This window comes from Phyllostomus discolor, chromosome 4 (assembly GCF_004126475.2).
Source record: "Phyllostomus discolor isolate MPI-MPIP mPhyDis1 chromosome 4, mPhyDis1.pri.v3, whole genome shotgun sequence".
NCBI classification, from domain to species: domain Eukaryota; kingdom Metazoa; phylum Chordata; class Mammalia; order Chiroptera; family Phyllostomidae; genus Phyllostomus; species Phyllostomus discolor.
Genome location: NC_040906.2, coordinates 6,295,331 through 6,319,129, shown reverse-complemented (window position 1 = coordinate 6,319,129; position 23,799 = coordinate 6,295,331). Strand labels below are relative to the sequence as shown.

General features: G+C 40.7%; 1 protein-coding gene and 1 long non-coding RNA gene across 2 annotated transcripts in view; both read left to right on the top strand.

Moving 5' to 3' along the window:
- LOC118500399 (nuclear body protein SP140-like) overlaps positions 1-23,799 on the top strand; it is a 240,638-nt gene that overhangs the window by 3,860 nt on the left and 212,979 nt on the right. Inside the window, exons 2-4 of the mRNA XM_036025005.1 lie at positions 1,156-1,306; positions 2,627-2,795; positions 4,891-4,974. Coding sequence (XP_035880898.1) covers positions 1,156-1,306; positions 2,627-2,795; positions 4,891-4,974 — 404 coding nt within the window. The remainder of the gene's footprint in view (positions 1-1,155; positions 1,307-2,626; positions 2,796-4,890; positions 4,975-23,799) is intronic.
- Positions 14,374-23,713, top strand: LOC118500404. The gene is made up of 3 exons (XR_004902964.1): positions 14,374-14,404; positions 21,104-21,208; positions 23,430-23,713. It is a non-coding gene; the product is annotated as an uncharacterized LOC118500404 (long non-coding RNA).

Genomic DNA, 23,799 nt, shown 5'->3' with positions numbered 1-23,799 from the left:
TATGAGACACCTACAGCCAACATCATAATCAATGGGCAAAAACTAAAAACTTTCCCATTAAGATCAGGAACAAGACAAGGATCTCTGCTTTCAGCACTCCCATTCAACATACTATTGCAAGTCCTAGCCAGAGCAGTCAGACAAGAAAAAAGAAATAAAAGGCATCCGAATTGAAAAGGAGGAAGCAAAACTGTTATTGTTTGCAAATGACATGGCAGTCCTATACTGTTTTGAGTACTGTAGCTTTGTAGTATAGTGTAATATCAGTGACTTCTGTTTGATACTTCTCACTTTATTCCTTCTCAAGATTTCTTAGGCTTTTTGAGATATTTTGTAGTGTCATATAAATTTTAGGATTAGTTCTAATTATTAGAAGGATGTATTTTAATAGGGATTGCACTGAATCTGTATATTACTTTAAATAGTAAAAATATTTTAACAATTTAATCCTTCCAATTCATGAGCATGGTAAATTTTTTCATTTATTTGTATCATCAATGTCTTTCACCATGTCACATAGTTTTCAGAATAAAGGTATTTTACCTCTTTAGTTAAATGTATCGTATATATTTTGCTCTTTTTGATGCAGTTGCAAATGGGGTTGTTTTTTAAATTTCTTCTTATGATCAATTGTTATAGAAATACACCAGATTTCTGTGTATTGATATCATATTCTTCAACTTTATTTACATCATTTATTAATTCTAATAATTTTTGGTGCTGTGTTTAGGGTTTTCTAATTAAATATCATGTCATGTACCAATAACAAAAGTTTTACTTCTTCTTTTGCCATTATATGTCTTTTATTTCATTGATATTTCTCATTGCTGTGGCAAGAACTTCCAATACTATCTTAAATAAAAGTTTTTAATAAAAATATTACAGATATGTTTAGGAGAAGATATGTTTACAATGTCTCTGATTTGAATAGTCTGGACATTTTCAATCATCTGTATATCTTGCTGATCCTCCAGGCTTCCTTCTTTTATGTATTTGTTGACTGCATCAATGCCATTTGTCCTCATCTCTAGCCAAGACTACTGTCTCTATACATGTTGGTTCTTCACAGTCTATCCTTCATATATAAAGTGTTAAACCCACCACAAGCATCTCAAATCTTGATGACCATTTCATCATGGTATTTTTTCTCCTTAGGGTGTCTGCAGAAGACCAGAGACTTATGTGTGAGATTGCATTAAAACTCTTCAAGGAACATAAAGTCGATATTTCAAATGCAATAAAAACACCATTTCCTTTCCTTGAGAAGCTTCATGACCGTGGATTGATCACCAGTGAAAAGTATAAAGTAAGTGAGGTTTATTATGTCAATCTGGTAGAGCAGCCCCAAATTAGACATGTTTTGATTTAGGATCAAATGTCAGGGCTCCACTAGGGAAGTGAGGAGTCTGCTATGAGTGGGGGCCTTCTCAAGTACTGCTCTGAGTGTTCCTGTAATGTAAAAAGGGAGAAGAGAAGGAGGTATCCCTAGAGACAGTCCTCTTTCTGACTGAAGGAACGGAGATCCGTGGTCCCCCTAAAGTCGAAGTGAATAACACTGGAGATAGGCTGGATCTGAAGCCTGTGGGCTCCACAGATGTACAATATAATGCCTTGTAGGAGTTATGTATACAATCTGGCATAAACTAGTAATTCAAAGTAATTTTATTGAATGGATGAATAAATTTAATGAATTCATTTAATGGACTAATTATTTTTAAAGCTATGATTTTTTAAAACATTTTTTATTTAATTATTTTTAGAGAGAGAAGGGAGGGAGATAGAGAGAGAGAGAGAAACATCGATGTGCGGTTGCTGGGGGTTATGGCCTGCAACCCAGGCATGTACCCTGGCTGGGAATTGAACCTGCGACACTTTGGTTCATAGCCCACGCTCAATCCATTGAGCTATGCCAGCCAGGGCTTAATGGACTAATTTACATGGCATTTCATTTCAATGAACACCAATTTAAATACTTAGATTTGAGAACATTAAAATCCACAGGGAACTGATGTCTTGTTAGCATAAATTTGAAAGTAGATGCTTGTTATTCTCTCTTCAACAGTTTTAAGTTTTCTTTTGGTATTGCTGGAACCTTGGAATTTAGGTTAATTTTAGCAAAAGATGTAGGTGGAGATACAGAGATGCAAGTCTTCTCTTTTCCTGTGAATAGGTTTAATTGATGGCAAAGTTCACAGGAAGGGAAAATCACCACCTGGCTTCCCTGATCCCTTGCAGGCCAATTCATTGCTGCAGAAGGGACAGGGCTGTCTAGTCAATGGAACATCAGCCCATCACCTGCTAAGTTGATTGTTAAAACATTTGGCCAGGTTCTGAAAGGGCTACACATCATCTAACTTTGAACCCATTCTTGTTCTTCAAAATTGTTCCTCCTTCCATGTAATGTAAATGAGAGTGAGGAGATGAGATTCACAAATGGGTATTTTTAGGAGGAAAAGTTTACTTATTTCACTTAGTAGCCATACACACATAGAGAGATTCTAAAATTGAACATGAGAAAATACCTATGTAGGGAACATGTAACACATTAGAAATGATATCACTTCCTAGGGCTCTCCTGTAACTTGGAATTCTTTATTTATATATTTCTCCATTCACTGTTTTTAAGGAGTCTAAAAAATCTTGCGAAAACCTGTCACCTGTACTGAAAGTGGTGTATGATGTTTTCAGTGAACTGGAAGAGAAACATCACCTGTCACTTCTGCATATCTTGTTCAGCAAGGCCATCATGAACAGCTACCCAGATTTAAAAGACATTCACACAGGATTCAGAAATGGTAATTAGGTTTATAGTCTACCTTTTGCTGTCCAATTTATTTTTGGCCAATATATACTGAGCATCTACCATGTATCACACATGAGGCTGGTCAGTGACAATATAGCATTTAAGAAAACAGACCTATCATGAGACTTCTCAGAATTTTTGGTCTAATGAGTCCAGCAAAACACACATGTGGAGGTCTGCTTAACTAGGTATTGATTTAAACTCCCAGAACAATCAGATTCCCAGTTGCATCAGATTTACTTGGAAGAACAAATGCCAAGAAGCACTGCATCTGAGTAAGGCACCGTCAGTTGCTGCTCTTTTTGCAGGTGCCACACAGCAATCCACCAAGTTGACCACTACCCATCTTAAGTGACCACTTAGTTGGGCATGCAGGATCCACCTGGCTTAGCAGCGCCATAACCAAGGGACTCGATGTCTCATGTAACGACTCTGTAGTTATTACTTTCAGGGACCCCATGAGGGACAACTGAGTTATAAGAGTCACTGTACTGGAGGAAGACCTGCTATAATTTATAGTTTACATGGAGTCCTGCTGAGTCCAGTCATGGATCATTTTTCACCCTAAACCCAGCATTGACCTGGTAATACAGAAAAGAGAGACCACCTTCATCAGGTGTCTTGAGTAATGAGCAGGAAAATTAACCCAGGTCAAATTTTCCCTTAAGCAAGAATAATGGTTGTATTAGCTCTTTCTCCACTCAGGGTGAGACAAGCATTAATCAAAACATCTCAAAGTCAATTGTTCTGCCAGAAACTGTGTTTGATACTTCGCCAAAGTGATTGATTCACCACTTTTTTCCTGAGACTCACGGTTTACAATTTTTCATTGTAGCCTGAATCTGTGGTTGAAACTGTACCTCCAATAATTTTTGGGTGGTTGTCTCTGGTTATATTTTATTCCTCCAATGCTTTTTTTTTTCTGGAAAAATATCACCACCATCTGGTATGAACCAGGATCTCCAAATACCAATGGAGAATTCACAGGAGAAAGAATTATGTGAACTGAGGAGAGTAGATGATCCGGGGTACAGTATAGAGTGTGAAAGCATCCCTAGTATCTGCAAAACAAGGCGAAATTATATTTCTCTCAGTTGGAGAGTGAAAAGCAGATTGTGGGAGTCCATTCAAAGGGGATAAATTTGAAAAAGATTTTGTAAGGTTAGACATCTGAGCTAAGGAATTTGCAGTTTACTTGTTACACATTAAAGAGATACTATAGCCTTATAGGTTATAAGTATAGGTTTATTGCTCCAGAAGATTGACTTGCCATCAGAGCTGGGAAGAATGGACCCACATCCTTCCTAGACTCCTTCTGCCTCGATGTCCTACAGATACCAACCCTGAATTTCTTGGTTTGTTTCCTTCCTGTTATTTTTCTGGGTCACTTACATGCAGGGGCCCTTGGCTGGTAAACCATGCATAGCTTTTTGGGAGTCTCCTGGGCCATGGTCCAGGCCTCTTGGGACGTCCTCTAGTGCCACAATATTCACTCCCTGCTGGTATCTTCAGAGAGTATCCTTTGTTTGTGCTTGGAACAGGCCCCTTAGAGGTCTTTCTAGTTCTTCCCGTGTCCTCTGCTGTGTCTTTGGGAACTGTTCATCCTCCCAACCCAGTAAACTCCACCCTTATCTTGACCAGCGATTCATTTAGAAGTTCTTGTGCTTTCTCTTTTATACACATAGATTTCTACAGGATCTTGGTTCTTCTTCCAAGGATATTCCTGTTTTGTTTTTCTTTCTTCTAGTTTGAGCAGGTCAGAAGAATACATTTCACTTCCATCACTTATTTGCTACATGCTTTTCCAGACATCTGTAAATTTTTTTTACATAAATCACAAGCTCATGATGTTTCCATGACTCCTTTATCCTCACATTCAAGTGGCTTCTTTCTATGTGGGAAATATAAGGGCTCCCTTGTTGGAGGAGTCTCTTTTCTGTCCCAGGGATGATGCTGAACTTGACCATGAGGACTTGGACTCACTGAGTTCTGAGTGACCTGAAGACTGAAAATTCCTAAAGATGCACACTTGAAATGATGTCTCTGGGGTATGATGGAGATTTCTAATATCTTCTCTCTGTCTTCAGCGATCCGAAAGGAAATTCGTTACCGAGCAAATGATGAAGGAAAGAGTGCAAAAAACCATAATATACAACTGAGTCTTGAACAAGGTGACTGTGACCAAAAAAACCCTGATTCTCTTCTGTTAAGAGAAAAAGAGAAAGGGATATGGGCCCTGAGTCCTGAGTGGATTTTGAGAATCAGCGAAGAACTGCTGAAGATCCAGGAGAAGGCAGGGAGGGGTTCTTGTATGATAATCTGACCAGGGACTAATCTGGAGGATTAGTTGTGACAAGAGACCTTTGACCCAATAGCCAATAAAATGGAACAGGAACTCTGAGTGTGAGTAAACTAGAGTTAAAGACCATGCTGACCTGGAAGTAATTCCTGGAAGTAATTGTGATTCAGAAAGACCCATATAGGAGGAGATCAGTGTGAAGCTGAGTAGGGCTAAGAATTATGGGCCCAAGGTCAACATCAAAGAGCAGACCCTTAATGATGGCAGAATAAGGAACTGATTAACTGTCAGGGATGTTGTTCAAGAGTAAAAACATTGAAGGAGACAGGCAATCATAGAGAGAGAGAAAAGAGGAAATGATGAGGTGTGGAGAAGGGGTTGGGGTTATTTTGAGACAGAGAAAGAAGAGAAAGGAAAGACGGGAGGAAGGGATAAAGGACACATTAAGACAACAATATTATTAAGAGCTCACTCAGTGAACATTTCCCCTGGAGGTTGTGGGCTTGGTGCTCACAAATGCCCGTGGTGAGTGGTATCATTATCTGACCATTTGCAGAAAAGAAGACTGAAATCTAGAGAGACTATGTATATAGTTGGCCTGGGATCAAATAAGGAGGATTAACACAAGAATTCTGAACCCAGAGCTCATGCTCTAAACCCTATACATGCCCAGATAGTCTCCCGGAAAGGACAGATGCTTGAGACGAAAATAGGGAAATACATACCAAAAGAAAGACACAGAAAGAGGAGTACCAAGAGCTGGAGGAAATGAAAGAAAATCAGTTGCTGAACCCTGATGAAAAGGCCTTCAAAGCAGAGTGAACAGACCTGCAGAGGGAGGGCGTGTGTGAAGGGGGGTGGAGAGTCTGGTAAAACCACCAGTCTGGGGTAGCTCTGGGGACTAAAACGGGTTCTCCGTGGCTGTGACTGAGAAGACAAGCCATCACTAGTTACCAAGTGCCTCACGGGTGACATAGTGAGATGACCTGATTGAGGCCAGGGGTGCAGCTCTGGGTTGATGCCTGGGGGAAGGGGTTGTCAAGTCCTACACTGTAAAGATTAACATGGGACTGGAGGAGAATTACACAGCTCACACTTCAATTTTTGAAATAAGGTTCTAATTTCTTCCTTCAGGAACTGGTGAAAACCTGAATCCATTCCTGTCCTGGGTCTTCCTGGATCCGTGTAATTACACAGGTCTGTTCCTTCTGGCTCTTCTATGATACTTTGCTGTTCTTGTCCCTTTCTGCAATAGGCTGTGGTGGGAGGGCTGCTTCTTTTTAGTACAGAGTGCCCAGAATTGTCCATCTTGGCATGTGCAATGTCTCCCAAGATTTAGAAAACAGAGTCTTCATACACTGAGTTGCCTATGAAGGTTGGTCCTCTCATTCTCACATGTGCTTGCTGCCAACTGTTGACAGCTCTGGGACCTATTGTCCATGTGCCTGGCTTCATGGCCTCTGCATCTGTCTTGATTGAAATAGGCTGTGGCCTCAGCTATTTGACATCACATCCAGTGGTGGCCAGCATTGCAGGAGAGAGGTTAGCAGTGATGACTGTGCTCCTTGGGAGAGAGCCCCTCATTTGGTTAATCCTTTACACAGCACTATGTACCTCCTATGCAAACCCTCTCCCATCATCCCCAGCACAGCAGGCCATACAATACACAACTGGTCAAAAATACCAGATGGGCCTCTGAACAAACATTTGATATTTTAACAACCAATAGCCACTGTTTATAATTCTTAACCTTTCCTTAGTCTATAACACACTTACTAAAGTTATTAAAATATATAAAATACGATAAATTAAGACATGAATCCTAAAAAGTTAATTTTCTGGTCAGTCACTATATTACTTACAGTTGTATAGGTAATATTTTATGTAATCTTCTCAAACACTTAAAATGATGGCATGTCACCTGGGTTTTTCAGAGAATAAAGAATCAGCTTGAAGACTTGGGCTAATTGTGTAAGTTCAACCACTGAGACTGAGAATTGCATTCTGCCATGGGGCAGTGTCAGAGCAGGAGGTCTGGTGACCCACAGCTGGCTTCCAATTCTGCCCTGAGACCTTGGGGAAGTGACTTCCCCTCTTTGTCCTGCAGTATCATCATATATAAATTGGAGGAGATAATAGTACCCCCCTCACAGTGTGATGGATGGACTTTAAAGAAGTTATGTCATAATGCATTCACAGCTATGCCTGGTACTTCATCAGTGTTACACACAGTTTTAAATATTACTGTTTTTAAACATAATTATCATGTGTATCTATGCCAGAGTCTAAGCTATTAACATGTGGAGTAAACTGTGGGACTTTCTTTTCTCACAGATGTCCCTGGTGGATTTAATTATTCCCCAGGCTGTGGAGCTGAGATTAAAACCATACCAACCTCAGGCCCAGGAGGTAAGTTGAGGGACACCTGTTCCCGATCCTTATATCACACTAGTCTGTAAAAAATGCCATGTCTTTATTTCTTGACTCTCCTTTGAAAATGAGTGACATGGAGGAGATTCGAAGAATTTCCTGCACCATGGAAGGTATAATTCTGTATCTTCCATTAGGTGTGTTATTTAAGAAAGGATGTTTTAAATTAGTAATACATTTTTATAAAAGATCAAGACCTTACAGAGTGATTTTTTGAAAGCTCCAAGGTACTTTTAACAAAGCACCTTTAGTCTAAATGTGGACATTGAAGAGTATAGCACCCAACCCACATCCATCCATACTACTAGCAGTTCATCTACCAGTGCAGCTGGTGAGAATAGGAAAGGGTGAGAGGAAAGATTTGTGATAAGTAATGAGCATAGAAGGGATTCAGTGTATATGTGTGAGTTTATCTGTGTGTGTAGGGTGGGGAGGAGGCAATGATGTCCTAACTCAATGATGCAAATAAACCACTAATAAATGTGTCCAAGAGTCTGGCCCAGAAGGAACAGTTGACTGTGACATGCACAGGTGAAGAAAAGGCTGTTTCATCCACTACTCACCTCTCAAAGAGGAGGCTCCAAGGAACTGTGGATTTGACAAAAAACATGTACCTTTGCCCAGGTTCTATATTAAAATTGTGGGAATTTTTTTCACATTTTTTTATTGTTCAAGTACAGTTGTCTCCATTTTCATCCCACCACTCTCCCCGATCCCAGCTATCCCCACTTCCCATCCTTGATCTTACCCCCTCTTTGGCTTTGTCCATGTGTCCTTTATACATGTTCCTGACAACCCCTCTCCATCACCCCCTCCCACCTCCCCTCTGGTTACTGTCAATTTGTTCTTAAAACCACAATGAGATACCACTTCACATCGGTCAGAATGGCCATCATAATCAAATCAATAAAATTGTGGGAATTTATATTTAAATCATGTTTACTTAAATTACTTTGCTTAGAAAAAGGAAGTAAATGAAAAAATCCAAGCTGTACTGAAAAAAAATGTTTATTCATTAATAAACTGTTGAGACTGATGGGAACAGATTGTGATGGGTTAATGGAATCCATGTGAGCAGAGGAGGTTCACTGTGGGGAAGGGGGTAAGAGCTTCTGGGTGGTTTACTCAGGATGATGATTCATTATCATTTCTTGCTCTGCTCTGCCCTGTAACTCTGGTCACAGATCCCTGTAGACTTGCTTTCCAGCCCCCTTGCTACTGCTTCCTGCTGGGTTTTTAACCTGGGAGACACTAGCAAAAGATTGGAGAGTGGAAGCAGAGGAGAAGCCTGGTATTGCCCTGTCACTGTCTTGGGTAGCACTTCTGGCAGTAGCTGCATCTCCCATGACTGTACCTCTCACCAAGCAGAGCAGAGTTGCTCCAGCTTGTACTTACCCAGTGGCCTTGGCACATGACCTCACTCTTGGTCCCTGGCATAGCTTCCTGTTGATCCTTCTTTGGGTTGCCTCCTTCTTCCATTTGGATTTTGTCAGCTCTTCTATCACCTCTATAATTAATTTCATGGATTAAATTCCCTGGGTTCTAAAAGCTTATAAACTTTGTATTTTCCTTTTGGACCCTGATTGATACAGGGAACAAATAGTATATCTATAAATCTAAATGTGGTTTAGGTACAGCCCCACCAGAAAATGGACTCTCAGAGTACCTATGTGAAACAAAACAGTTCAATAAGGAGGAAACAGGCATGATCAGAGACAACAATGAACTAAAAACCCTATAAGCAAATGAACAATGTGCCCAAGAGTCTGAGCCAGCTGGTAAGACAGAGTGGCTGAGTCTGATGAGTGTGGAGGGGAACTGACAAGTGGAGGGACCCCACATTGTGAGTAAAGGCACAGGGGAGATTGTGGTGATTACTGGAGTGCTAGAAATGAAGAAAATAGAAAGAAAGACAAAACTCACATAGAAGAGGCATTCAAGGGTCACAAAAATGATTAAGAAACAGAAATAGGATAAGATAAAATAAGAAACATGATAGAGAATGGAAAAGGTGAAAAATCAGGTGGACCAGCAGGGCCAGGTCTAGGGTGAGGCAAGGAGACCCTGAGACACATGTAAGGAGGAGTTCCCTCTCAGCACCTCCTTGTGTCCTGAGCATCTCTGGGCACCTGAGACCTTTCTGGGTCCTGGGAAGTTGTAATAAATATGAAGAGAAATAAGTATGAATGTAGAAAGATACAGAGGGAAATAAATACCAATAAATAGAAAAAATAGGATGACGCAAAGAGACTATGGTGAGAATAGGTAAAGGATAATGAATGAAGAACTGGAGTAGAGAGAGGACCAAGTGTTGTGTGATTGGAGGAAACAGTCTCCATGAAGAAGGCACAAGGGGCTGTTCCTCACATCACTGCAAAGTTAAAGTCAAATGTCCCAGGGAAATAGACCAGTCTTCTGAAAAGTAGAACTAAAAATAAACACAAAAATCCTGGGGTGGAGAGAGGCACAAAGGAAGGACAGAGCTGAGCAGCAGGAAAGGTGGAGGTTAGGGAGCTCTGCCTGCAGTGGGATCACAGGGAGAAGGGCTTAATTGTAGTGAGGGTGCCTGCTCTCTCTGGGGAGACAATGAAATCCTTCTTTATATCATTTTTGTTTAGGAGCAGAGCTACCCAACTGTGGAATTCCAGTGAATTCTGGCCGTGTAGTTCCAGTGGATACAGAGAAGACAATGTCAGTTTTTAATTCAGGAGGTGAATGGGAAGCCCAAGTGAGGACTGATTGTAACCAGGCACCTGACATAAAAGGTAAGGCTGACTGAAAGTATGTGTGATATGAATCATGGTACCAGGCAAGGGTCTGGGACACATCATAGGACCCACAGAGGCTGTCCTGGTGGCCTGCATTATAAGTAGGAAGGGGAGGGGAACAGCACCTTATATAGTGACTTGAGCAGCAATATGTCCCTTATAATTGGGAAAATATTTTTAAAAAGTAATGGCAAAATTAAGTATTGATGTCAGAGAGTATTTTTCCATATTCATAGTAAGGAATTTATTAGGGTAAGAGTTAAATAAATAATTCAGAAAGCCAAAATATTCATGAAAGGAGATGAAAAAAACTAAACATGAAGACAATGAGAGGCATAAAGGGATACCTGTGCCAGAAAAAGGCACAAGTTGAAAAATTGGCTAAACCAAGAGGAAAGTGAAGCAACAGACTTTGCTTGGGGTGGTGGGTGCACAATGCAGTGCTCAGATGATGTTTTGTTGAGTTGTACACTTGAAACCTGTGCAGTTGTCCAAACCAATGTCACCTCAATGAATCTAATTAAAATAATATCTAAACAATATTAAAATATATATAATTTGATTCCATTAAAAATTAAACTTTATGTATGTCTACTTCTTTCTATTCCTTCTTTCTAGCTTAATAAATACTTAGATATGTTTGGGATGATAAAAATTAAGAAAGAGATAGAATAAGGGTGGAGGTAATAGAGAGCAGAAGTAAGATGTAGAACAAGGAGGGTTTGGGAGGTAGAGTGAGGGTGGAGGTGGAAGACAGGGTGACTGTGGGGTAAGCATTGCTGCAGAACGGGCACAGCTGCCCTCTGTGCCTGAATGTCACCACCTTCTGTGTAGGACCTGGAGCAACCTGCAGGCTGCACATGTTAGGGCACAGACCAGGGGCACCTGAGTTAACTTAACCTTTAGGTCTTCCTAGTGCTCTTGTCATGGGCTTTCTTGTCTATGAGCTTCTTGGTGCCTTCCTGAGACCCTATGGGGTGTTTGTCCTCTGTGCAGTCACCAGCAGTGACGACTCTGCAGAACACGGAAGCAGAGAAGAGCTTCCTGAAGCTTCTACCTCAGCACTGAAAAGGAAACCTGGTAAGAAAGTGGGAGCTCAAGGCTTGGGCTGCAGGAAACTGAATTAAAAGCTACTCTTTCCTGAGGCATCTGTTCTGTGTTCATTCTGCACCATTGATCCTGTTTATCCTGCCCATTCTCTTCATTTATTTCTCTTGATCTTTTGGGGATGTGCAAAGTAATAAGAAATCATTATATTTACATTTTTTGTAGATGAGGGTTATTAATTTATAGGTCCTATTAATCCACCTATGCACCATCTATTGATTATATAGCAGAAATAGGCTAGCAAAGTAATAAATTTGTTTGAAAACTAATTCTATGACTAGAAAGTGTTGGATTTACACAGTGACTTCTATAGAGAAAGGAAAGCTAAATATTTCTTTGTTGGAAGGTCACATTGTCATTTCATCACAAACCTTGAACAGTGTCAAGGGGCAATTCCTCCAGCTGTCTAGTGTTAGTAGAAATGGATACGGTATTTTGAAACCCAAAGTATTATTTCTGCAGGGTTCTTCAGCAAGTGTTACAGTGACATTTCAAAGGACCTTTGTGAAAGTGTCTAACTTTTTCCTTCACAGCAACCCTGAGGGGCAAGCAGGATGGACAGTGTTACTCTGGTTTCTGGATGAGGAAACACAATCACAGAAATGTTTCCAGGTCTTCCACAAAGTCTCCTGGAGATAATAGCTTTCATGATTCTGCATCATTTCCTTGGTAAAGCTGCAGTTTGACATGGTTACCAAAATGTTGTCTCCCAAACCTTGGGCAGCAAGAGTGATGATACACTCTCCAGCTCTTTGGTGCATAGACTGGTGGTTGGTGTCCCTTCCTACTTTCTCAGCGGATATTGGAAACATGCCTATTTAGGAAAACATTCTAGGAAAAGACCTACAAACAAATAAAAATGTGACATGATCTTGATGTTACAAAAGAGCAATATTGTAAGTAATATGTTTGTTCTAATAGCTCACTATGTCTATCCATGTAAAATGAAAGTTTGCTGCAGTTTTTAGAGTGTGCACAGTCTGACTTCTGTCTCAATGTAGGCAAACTACTCTAAAAGTGATTTCAAAATAGGTCTATGGCTCAGACACAAGAGAAGATTATTTCAAGGCACACCAGGGGGCAGGAGGGGATTCCAAGGCCTGTCCACAAAGAAACAGCAGATGAAGGAAGTGTGAAATGACAATAGAAGGGGTAAGACAGGAAAGAGAGACAAGTGTAGGTAGGTAGGCTCAAACAGAGCAGAGGGGCCCCTTGCCAGGGACTGGCCTCTGCTCTGGCGACAGTAAATGGCACATCGCTAACCTGCAAAGAAGGTGGCTTAAAAGCAGACTAGGCAGCCTATGTACAGGCCATGATATACATGGGTTTTCAAGATGTTTGCAGGTTTTATCAGGGAATTTCCTACTGAGTTGGTTTCTTAGGCACACACTGAGACACCTGAACAACCCTGTGCTTACATGCAGTGATCAATAACCTGACTCCTTAGAATCAAGTAAAGGAGGAGAGACCCAAGAAGCCACCTGTTCATGAATCTGAATTGCACTAAAGAAGAATTTTAGGATTGTATTCCTGGACAACAAAAATCCCATCTCTCAATGTGGAACTTTGTATTCCTGATGAACCTTATGCTGACATTTTCCATATATATTGACTCGATTACTTCTAGGGTACCACTTTGAGCATTTAATTTCTTCTAATCAATTTGAAAATAGGAGCAAGCAAGAGGCATAACCTGTTGTTTAACTGGATGAGCCCCATCATTACTATCAAATTCCACTTATAGATTTTGACAGATGGCCCCTACCACAACATTGTCCTATATAGTGATATTGGAACATGCCTTTGCAAACTACAGTATCAGTTTATGTTTACAACAACCTAAAAGTGAGGCCAGAGATAACTGTTGTTCCTCCCACAGTTGGGCAGCTATCAGTTTGCTCTCTGTACCTATAAGTTTTTCAGGATCTTTACCTGTCACATGGAGAGTTACCAGAAGAGGCTGAAATAATAGCCTGAACTCCTAGCAAACATCCAAAATCCTTTATTCAAAACCTCTGAAGCCACATGTAAAATAATAATAATGTTTTATTGTTTTAGAAAGACACTATGCCATCCCCACCTCCCTCCCCTGACTGGGGTTGGGGGGAGTGGTCAGGGGAAAATTCAGGCAACTGTACTTGAACAACAATAAAATAAAATAAAATAAAATAAAATAAAAAGTTTAAGTGAGAAAAAGAGAAAGATGCTATGGTTTATATCCTGTTTGTTATAAAAGGCCACAAAAGGGTCTAGAGCAGAATCTCATTCTCAGATATTAATGTTTCTGGAAATTGTGTGAATTCACCTAAAGTGTGATAAATAAAAATTTTACATGGACTCATGGCAGCTAAGTCCAGATTCCCTTCCAAATTAGTTAGCTGCAAACCTATGAAAAATGTTGGTTTGCAAAACTTCTTTGATTCTGTATACGGGCTAAAGATTGTGGTTTGCTTCATTCAGTGGTGATATCTTTCCTTAAGATGACAAGAGGCAGAAATGATCATCATCATGCCTTTTGTTCTAAATCTGTCTTCAATGTACAGAGTTAGAAGAATCACAATTCATATAGTTATACATTAACAGCTGTGCTTTCTTTTTCTTCCAAAAACTGTTGATATGGAAAGCAATTAGTGTAACTCCACTACTCTTTGAAGACCCAACTGAGGGGGCTCTGACATCTAACAAAAATCTTAAACTGAGGCAGGACAGGATATCTATTCTTATCCCTTTATAATCTGAAATATGAATATATTTAAGGTGTTTTTTAATGTCCTGGACTTTTATTTCTCAATTCAGTAGGTTTTTAGGGTCCTTTTAGAAGGAAGAGAGAAACAATAAATCAAACACCATATAAACTCAAGCCTTCTACAGTGTGAATCATCCAAAGATCTGCACCTTTATTTTTTCATTTCACTTTTCTCACCACCACCTGTTATTTTCTAGGTGCTGTGGATCTTAGAGAAACATCTACTACACAAGAAGCCAAGAAAAAAAGATGTAAGAGCGTACAAGATTTTACTTTTTGTTATTTTAATTTATTTTTAAGATTTTTATTTATTTATTTATTTTCAGACAGAGGGGGAGGGTGGGAGAAAAAGGGAGAGAAATGTTGATGCATGAGAGAATAAGTTGCCTCTTGCTCATCCCCAACCATGGACCTGGCCTGCAACACAAACAAGGCCCTGACCAGGTATCAAACCAGCGACCTTTTGGTCAGTGGGATGGTGCCCAACTCACAGAGCCACACAAGTCAGGAGTTATAAATATTTTTTATTAAAGGAATAATGACTATAAAACAATGATAATGCCTATTTTGTAGAGTTAAAAGAGCTAAAGTTTTGAGAAAGAAGCTTTGGAGTTATTGGGTTACAGTTATGATTTTTAAGACATTTTTAAGGGCATTTTATTGATTATGCTATTACAGTTTCAATTTTTCTCCCTTTGTTCCCTTCCAATTGGCACCCCACTTCCCTCCAGCAATCCCCCAATTAGTTCACATCCAAGGATCATGCATATAAGTTCTTTGGCTTCTCCATTTCCTATACTACTCATAAAATCCCCCTATCTATTTTGTACTTACTAATTGTGCTTCTTAAGCCCTGTACATTTCCCCCCTTTCCCCCTGTTGTCCCTCCAAGCTGATAACCCCCTAAATGATGTCCCTATCTATGATTTTGATCCTATTCTGGTTGTTTCGTTAGCTTTTTTAAGGTTCAGTTGTTGATAATTGTGAATTTGTTGCCCTTTTAATGTTCATAGTTTTGATCTTCTTTATTTTTAGATAAGTCCCTTTAATATTTCATGCAATAATGGCTTGGTGATGATGAACTCCTTTAGCTTTACCTTGCCTGGGAAGAGCTTCATCTGTCCTTCCATCCTAAATGATAGCTGTGCTGGATAGAGTAATCTAGGTTATAGGTCCTTCCTCTTCATCACTTTGAATACTTCTGGCCAGTCCCTTCTAGTCTACAAAGTTTCTATTGAGAAATCAGATGACAGTCTTATGGGAACCCCTTTGCAGGTAACTCTCTTCATTTCTCTTGCTGCTTTAAGATTCTCTCTCTCTTTTTTAACTTTTGGCATTTTAATTAGGATGTGTCTTGGTATGGTCCTCTTTGGGGACAACTTGTTAGAGACCCTCTGTGCTTCCTGGACTTGTATGTGTGTTTCCTTCACCAAATTAGGGAAGTTGTCTTTCATTATGTTTTTCAAATATATTTCAAATTGCTTTCTCTTCCTGTCCTCCTTCTGGAATCCCTATGATTTTGGATGTTGTATGTTTACAGATGATCCAGAGGCTCCTTATACTAGCCTTGTTTTTTTGAATTCTTTTTTCTTCTTGGTGTTCTGGTTGAATGCCTATTTCTTCCTTATGTTCGAATTGTTGATTTGAATCACAGCTTCCTCCCCTCTACTGTTGGTGCCCTGTAGATTTTATTTCACTTATTTTACTTCACTTACTGTAAGACTCCTTTCTTTCTTTATAATGTTGCCATACTCAATGAGTTCTTTGAACATCCTGACAACCAGTGTTTTGAACTCTGCATCTTGTGGGTTGGTTATCTTCATTTTGTTTAGTTCTTTTTCTGGAGTTTTGTTCTGTTCTTTCACTTGGGACATATTTCTTGGTCTCCTCATTTTGGCCACCTCCCTGTGTTTGTTTCTGTTTATTAGGTAGAGCTGCTTTGACTCCCAGCCTTACTACTGTGCCCTGTTGTCAAAAAGACACCTGTAAGTTGTGTGGGGTGGAGCCTTAGGTAGTCACCAGGGTGGGCCCACTCATTTCACTGCTTTGTGGCTCTCTGTGTGGGGAGGGCTCAGAGAGAGGACAATGCTGTTGCCTCGCTTCTGGAGGTTTGCCTGGCACTTGCCCCATTTCTAGTCACTTCACCCACTCCCTGCATGTAACTGACACCCTTCCAGCAGTTGCCTGGTGGTGAATCCCAGAATGAATGAGTTTGGGAATGTTCTAAGTTCATGCAGACCCATTAAGCAGATCTTCCTGCAAATCCTCAGTTTCTTCTGCTTCCCCAACCCCCAGTGGTTTTCTTAGCCAGAAGTTCTGGGGATCTAACTTCCTGGTGCTGGAACCCTGGGTTGTGTGGCCTGGCCTGGGGTTGGGATCACTCACTCCCAAGGTATCCCTCCCAATTTTTATTCACTGCAAGTGAATGTGGGACTGCCCATTTCACCCCCTCTCCTCCTGTCTCCACGTCTTCGCTCCTCCTACCTGCCTGGATAAATGAGGCTTCTTTAAATCCTTGGTTGTTGGACTTCCACCCAGCTCCATTTTCTGATGGTTCTGCATGTGTTTTGTTTTGAGGTCTAGTTGTAATTTCTTCTGTGGTTGTGGAAGGAGGCAAAGTATGTCCACCTATGCCTCCATCTTGGCTGCAGATTTTGCTTGTTTTTAATATGAGAAGTGAGTTTTTAAATACCAGAGTTTCATCATCATTTTTATTATTTACAATATTGTAGTAGGTACAATACATCTTTGAAGAGATGGCTCTTCAAAGGTGTCCATGTAGTAACCCCTGGAACCTGTAATCTCTTGTTTTACATGGCAAGTAGACTTTACAGGTGTAATTAAACTAGGGACTTTGAGATGGGGCAGATTGTCCTGGATTATCTGCATGGCCCAAATATACTCGATAGGCCTTAAAAAGTAGAGAAGCTTTCGTGGCTGTGGAGAGAGGAAGAAGTGACTCTGGAGGAACAATCAGAGAGGTGCAATATCACTGGCTCTGCAGAAGCAGGGGGAACTAGGGAATGTGGGGGACCATAGAAGCAGGGAAAATCAAGGAAGCAGTTTATCCCTTACAGCTTCCAGAAAGCAATGAAGTTCTGCTGAAAACTTGACTTTAGCCTTGTGTAATTTAGGAGCTGCAAGCAGGGGGGCCGCACTTGTGTTGGTGATATTCTGGGAAGAACCACCTGGAGACCAGCACATGGGACATGCCATTTGTTACTGACATTACAGGGGAGTGCACTGATGGTGGTGGATAGGGCAACAGGGGCCGCACCGAGCCTCAGGCCTTGGTACTTCTTATAGGGTTGCTGATGTGGTAACGGCAATGAAAACTCTACCTTGTTACGAAAAACACAGGAGCCTTGAGAGGGCTGGGGCATCCAGATACGGACTTTTCTTTTTCTTGTTCCGTGTGGCTATCTGTTCTTTGAGGTTGTAGAGGGATCATGTTCTCTGTTACCCCACACTCGGTTGGGCCATGTCAGAATATTAAATGATATTAATTAGATAATAAATTTCTGTTCTTGTAAGATACTATTTGTAGTAAATTGTTAAGGCATCCATATGCAAATAATACATATGGATACATTTGGTTCTTAATAGTGGTATATGGCTATGAAACAGTCCTAAAGATGTGGCAGTGGCTTTGGGCAGTGGCCAGAGCCACTGGAGTATTTTAAGTAGGATGATAGAAAAAGCCTAGACTGAGCAGTTTGTGAGTGGAAATGTGGATGCTGAAGACCTACAGAGGACTCAGGAGGAGGGAAGGCCGTGGGAGAGAAAACCTGTGTTGTCTCAGAGAATACATAAATCATCTTGAACAGCACAAATGTGTAGGACTATGTAGGTTAATGGTGTGACTGCCAAGGACTCAGAAGAAAAATAGAAACATGTTTTTGGAAATTGGAGAGAGAGGATCCTTATTATATACGGACAGAAAGGTTAGCCAAAATCCTTTCCTGCAGATATGTGGGAAGCAGAACTTTCTGGATATACACTAAGGAGATCTCCAGGTGATGAAGATGCAGCTGTCTTTTTTTGTTGGTGTTGTTGTTTTCGTTGTTGCTGCTTACAGTAAAATGTGAGAAAAACATGGGATAAACTGAGGGGGGAACTGCTCAACCAAAAGGCATCAGGACTTGATGATTTGGGTTATTCTCCACTTACTTGGGTTGAAAAAGATGCTAAAATTGATATTCACCATCAAGCAGGTGTGCTCTGCAGAATGATCAAGAGTGTGGTTCAATGATGTTTTGTTAGAGCCCCAGAAGTATTGAAGGATCCAAGTATTCAGGGGCAGGAAGGTTCTTTGATGAGATTTTGTGTGTGACTCATAGATCCCCTCAGCTATCTCAGCAGAAGCCAGAAATATGTATGTGATCATATAGGGAAGATCCGTGGAGGAATCTTTTGTCTAACAGAGCAAATCCCCATGACATACATGGGAGACCTATTTGGTTCTTGAGAATTTTATACCAACAGAAACAAGGCTGTTTATGTGTAATCCATGGAACCCATACTTTGTTTCTCTGCAACCAGAGAGTTTGAAAATGTGATTAACTTAATGGTCTTGAGATGGGGAGATTATCCTGGATAATCTTGGTGGCCCTAATCAAATTAGATAGGTCCTTAAAAATCAGTAACTTTCCAGCTGTGCAGAGTGTTTTATGCCTGTGGAAGAACGATTGGAAATGTAGGACCTGGCTGTCACTGGAGACCAGAGCAGAAAGCAGTGACTCAAGAAATGTGGGCAGCCCTTACAGCTGGAAGAGGTTAAAACTAAACTCTTTCTTACAGCTTTCAGAAAAGAACAAGGCTCTGAGGGCACTTTTACTTCAGGCCAGTGAGACTTGCATCAGATTTCTGACTGTTAGAAGTATAAGGTAAAAATTTGAGTTGCTTTAAGCTGCAAAGTTTATGTGAATCTATTACAGCCACTATAGAAATCTACCAACTTCCATAAGGTCAAAAAAGAATAACAACAAAAAAGAATATTTTATCTTTATATGATTAGTTTATATCTGTTAAATCAATAGTTTAGTTTTTACAATGTTCACTACATTGACTCTAATTTCCAAGGCTCTTTGTCATTCAAAAATCCTTGAAAAGATACCACAAGGTACATGGAAATGCCTCAGAAAAGTGCCTCCCAACAAGCTCACCCCACATAGTGGAACCTGGCAGTGTTCCCAGGAGGATACCACTCTACCAGTCCCTCTGATTAATACCACCAAAGGGGCTGAGATCCAATCCAGTTGATTTGGTTCCTGCACCATTCAACAAATCTAAACCATAATTGTTTCAAGCTTCTGTGATCACTCCTATGGTGCAAGTCACTGTGTTTGTATCAGAGAGGCACGTGATCGCGGTGGCCTGAACAAAATGTATTCACCACTGTGGAGGTCTATGAGGAGATGTATATACATCAGTCAGAGGGAAGATGGACATGGCCTCCAGCCTGGCCCGTCTCTCAGCTATAGGTCTTACAGGTTTTGCTTCTGCTCATTGTTTCTAGCCCTTGAAGGGACAGGATGGGGAGAACGACACAGCCTAAGGACAGTGTATCCAATCTGCCCCCTATGTCCCTGACAGCAGCCAGATACCATTTGTTCTCTGATAACATTCTGAAGAATGACTAAGAGTCAGTGTGGGGACATTGTCCAGAGTCATTATACTTGGGATGACAGGTGTTAGCAGCAGCCCTGGACTCTTCATATCTGATGCTGAGTGGCAGACTCAGCAACCATATGGTGAAAGAGCTGGACCTGGTGGTTTCCTTCTGGAATGAGGACTCAGCAGATCCAGAAGACAAATATCATTAATGCCTCTCCACATCCCCTACCTCTCAGGTGTTTCTTCCTCAGGTGCCTGGGTCTGTGCTCTTCCTTCACTGACGTGAAACCTGCATGTACTATTCCACTGTCTCTAACTTTGTCTTTATTTCCAGTAATGTCCTATTGTCACTTAGACTTTTCATTCAGAAGACTTGCATACAAGCAGGGAACAGGGATTTTCAAAAATATAACAAAAATTAAGTTAGAGTCCCCAAGGGACACCAAAGAAGGTTCCCCATAGGCTGTTTGGGGAACGAACAAGGCATCATTCCCAGGAAGGTTCAGAACAGAATCTAGAATTTTCAGAATTGGTCTCTGTAACCCCATTGATTGCCCACCACATTTGTCTTGATCACAATGAAGGAAGGAGCTGTTCCCTTTCTGCCTTCTTTAGGGACAGCTGCCTTTGGTGACCAAAGAGCCCTAAGAGAGAAGTGTGTGCACAGGAGGAGAGAAGATCACAAAGTTAGATGATCAGAGCATTGATTGTGGCTTTTAACAAAGGGCACGACATTGTCAGGTGGTGAATGGTCCAGTCAGCCATGCAATTTGCAGATTGTCTAGAGTTCCCTGGGTCTGTCCCCCTTTCAGCTTTGGAGAAGGCTGATTTGGGGGAGAAATGAAGCAAAGCAGTGAACACAAACAGCAGGCAGACACCATCTCCTTTAGGTCACACCATCACTGTCCCCTCTGCTCCAGAGTCAGAGCTCACACAGGAAGAGGCAAGTACAGTCTCAGACTTTGTCTCCAGTGACCTAAGTGCAGGGAAATAGCCCAGCTGCAGAGCTCCCTTGTACCACGACAGCAGCTGCATGTGTCACTGTCACATAAGAATCAGGGGGCTGACTGCATGGGGAGCTAAGACACTTATACTGATGTCCGGTGTCTCTGCTAAAGCATGCTGGTTGTGGGGGGTTTGAGAGGTGAAATGAAGGTAGACATTCTGTTGTTATTTATCAAAAATGCCACTGTAAGGAAGACTTTGAAACTCTGGAGATTGTGGAATAAAGTTTCCTAAGTACCTCTAAGTCTTTATAGAAACAACCTCAACATGGGAGAAAGTTGTACATGTGCAATTGTGAAATGAGACAGAATGAAAAACTTCTCTTTCAGGGTCAAAAAAGTGTGAAGGAGAATTTGTGGATTTTCACTCTGAAATACTTCCTGTGACCTGTGGAGAGATGAAAGGCATGTTACATAAGAACAAGTTGAAAGAAGGTGGGTTTAATAGTGTACTTTAATTTATAATACTTAATAAGTCACAAGAATTGATGGAATTACCCACGTGAATTACCCATCATTCAAGAAATTGAGGGCCCACTGTGGATTGAAAGAAGAAGGAAGGGATCCCTAAGATGATATTTTTACACTGTAAGCAGTGGTGCATAGTAAGTGCTCCCCCACCCCCGTGGATGTGTCCATGCGGATGCCTAAAGAACCAAAGAGAAGTGCAGGATCCTCAGTCTATGGGTGGAAAATACTGCATTTTCTACTTTGAATCTGATATAACAGGGAAGAAGCCCTCAGCCTCCACATTCACATCCTGTATCCTGTTTAGATAATGTCCTGGTGGTGATTATCTACCAGGACAGGATGTTAGATGTAGTGAGGTGATAACAAAGTTTAGTATCCAAAAACCTGATCCCAGCCTCTGCTCTGCTGACAGTGACAGGGTGAAGACTGGGACCTTCCTGAGCCTGAAATGTCCCATCTAATAAAGGGACAATAATTGCAAACCTGCCTCCTGGTGTGACTTTGAGAGTTAATTTACATAATGAATATAAAATGTCTTGTGATTTTTAAAACTTGTTTTATTGCTGTTCAAGTACAATTGTCTTCCTTTTCACCCCACCCCACTCTTCTCCACCTCCCACCCTCAATGCCACCCCCTTTAATTTTCTCCATATGTCCTTCATAAATGTTCTTTGATGCCCCCCCATTATGCTTTGTAATGATTGTCTATTAAAATGAACTTCATAGGAGATTTCTCTTAAAATGGTTAGTGAAAACCAATTAATATAAACGCTTGAATATAACCTTTATTAAACAGCTTTACTGAGATATAACTCACATATCATACAATTTACCACTTGGAGTATAGAATTCATTGTTTGGCCTTTTTTTTGTTTCTTCTATATTTCAAAGATTGTGCAACCATCATCACAATCTGATTTTGGAACATTTTGTCCCCCACTAAAGGAAACCCCATGTCTCCCAGTAGTAAACGCCAACTCCCACCCCACCTTACTGTCCAGCTCTAAGCAACCACTAATCTATTTTCTGACCTATAAATTGGCCTATCTAGGCATTTCATATCAATTGACTCATATAATGTGCCTTTCTGTGATTGGTTCTTTCACTCAGAGTGATGTTTTCAAGGTTCACCCAGGCAGTAGAATGTATTATATTTCCTCCTTTTTATTGCCAAATAATTTAATAGTCCATGGTATGGATATGCCGTATTTTGTTTATCTATCCATTTGTTGGAGTTTTTTCACTCTTTGGCTATTATGAAAGGTGCTGTTTTAAGCATTCATGTAAAGTATTTGTGTGAACATATTTTTTCAGTTCTTTCGGTTCTCTCCAGGAGTGGAATTGCTGGGCTGTATGGTAACTCCATGTTGAACTTACTGAGGAAAAACTAAACTGTTTTTCCATAGTATTGCACCAATTCATATTCCTACTGGCTAAGTTTCAGAACTCCAATTTCTCTACATTCTCACCAACACTTATTATTGTCTGTCTTTGTCATTATGGCCATCCCAGTGCTTATAATGTAGCATCTCACTGTGAAACTAACTTTCATTTTTCTAATGACTAATGTTATCATGACTGTCTATTATGTATAACTTAAGTTTTCCACTGAGTACTATTTCCCAATTACTTACTGTTAGCTACCTGTGATTTCAGGGATGGAAAGTCACTGCTCAGTAATGCCATTAAACTTAGATGGGGAAGCTGCTTTAATGGAGAGCACAGATGTTGCCCTGGTGCCATTCTGAGCAGCAGGGCTCCCATCTGAGGTCTTGGTCCATGGTGAGGTTCTGCCTCCACACTGTCCCAAGGCTACCAGAGAGTCTGGCCTGTTCTCTGTCTCCAGAATTCAATAGCAAATTGAAATCTTCTCATTGTTTGAAATAAGTGCTTTTCCTTGCAGGTGATTTTGGAATACTTTAAAATATTGGTTTTGATACTAATGATCACATTTTTTGTTGTTGTTGCATAAAGATAAAAATATATGATTACAAAGCAGCATATCTCTATGGAGGGGACTTGAAGGCTGGGTCTGGGGATTTTGATGTTTGAAAAGAGAGGCCAAACTCTCCTGATATTGCTCTTGAGTCCAAATTGGGTGACCCCCAGTCCAGGGTGGTGGCAGGCTGGTGTCTGGGCTGTGAAGACAAAAAGGTTTCAGCATCAACTTATCCCGGTCTTATAGGATCCAAGGTGAAGTGTATAGAGACAGAAGATGGAAATTGGTTCACCCCCAGTGAATTTTCAGTCGCAGGAGGCTATCAGAAATCAAGTCATTGGAAGAGCACTGTGCGCTGTGGCGGGAAAACCATAAAACAGCTGACAGAGGTATTTCTGTGATGGCCAGGAGGTGTGACTTCCCTTGTTGTGGTCAAAGATAAGGTCACTGATTAATCACTCAATATCTGTTGAGTTATCTCTAGAGCCCTTAGGCCCTTCACTTTATGCTTTCCTAGGGGAGAGTTGCCTGGCACTTCTACTTCTCTCCAAAACAACACATAGATTTGTCAAAGAGTTCTTTCATTTCCTGGTAATTTGGGAGTTTGCAGGAGGAA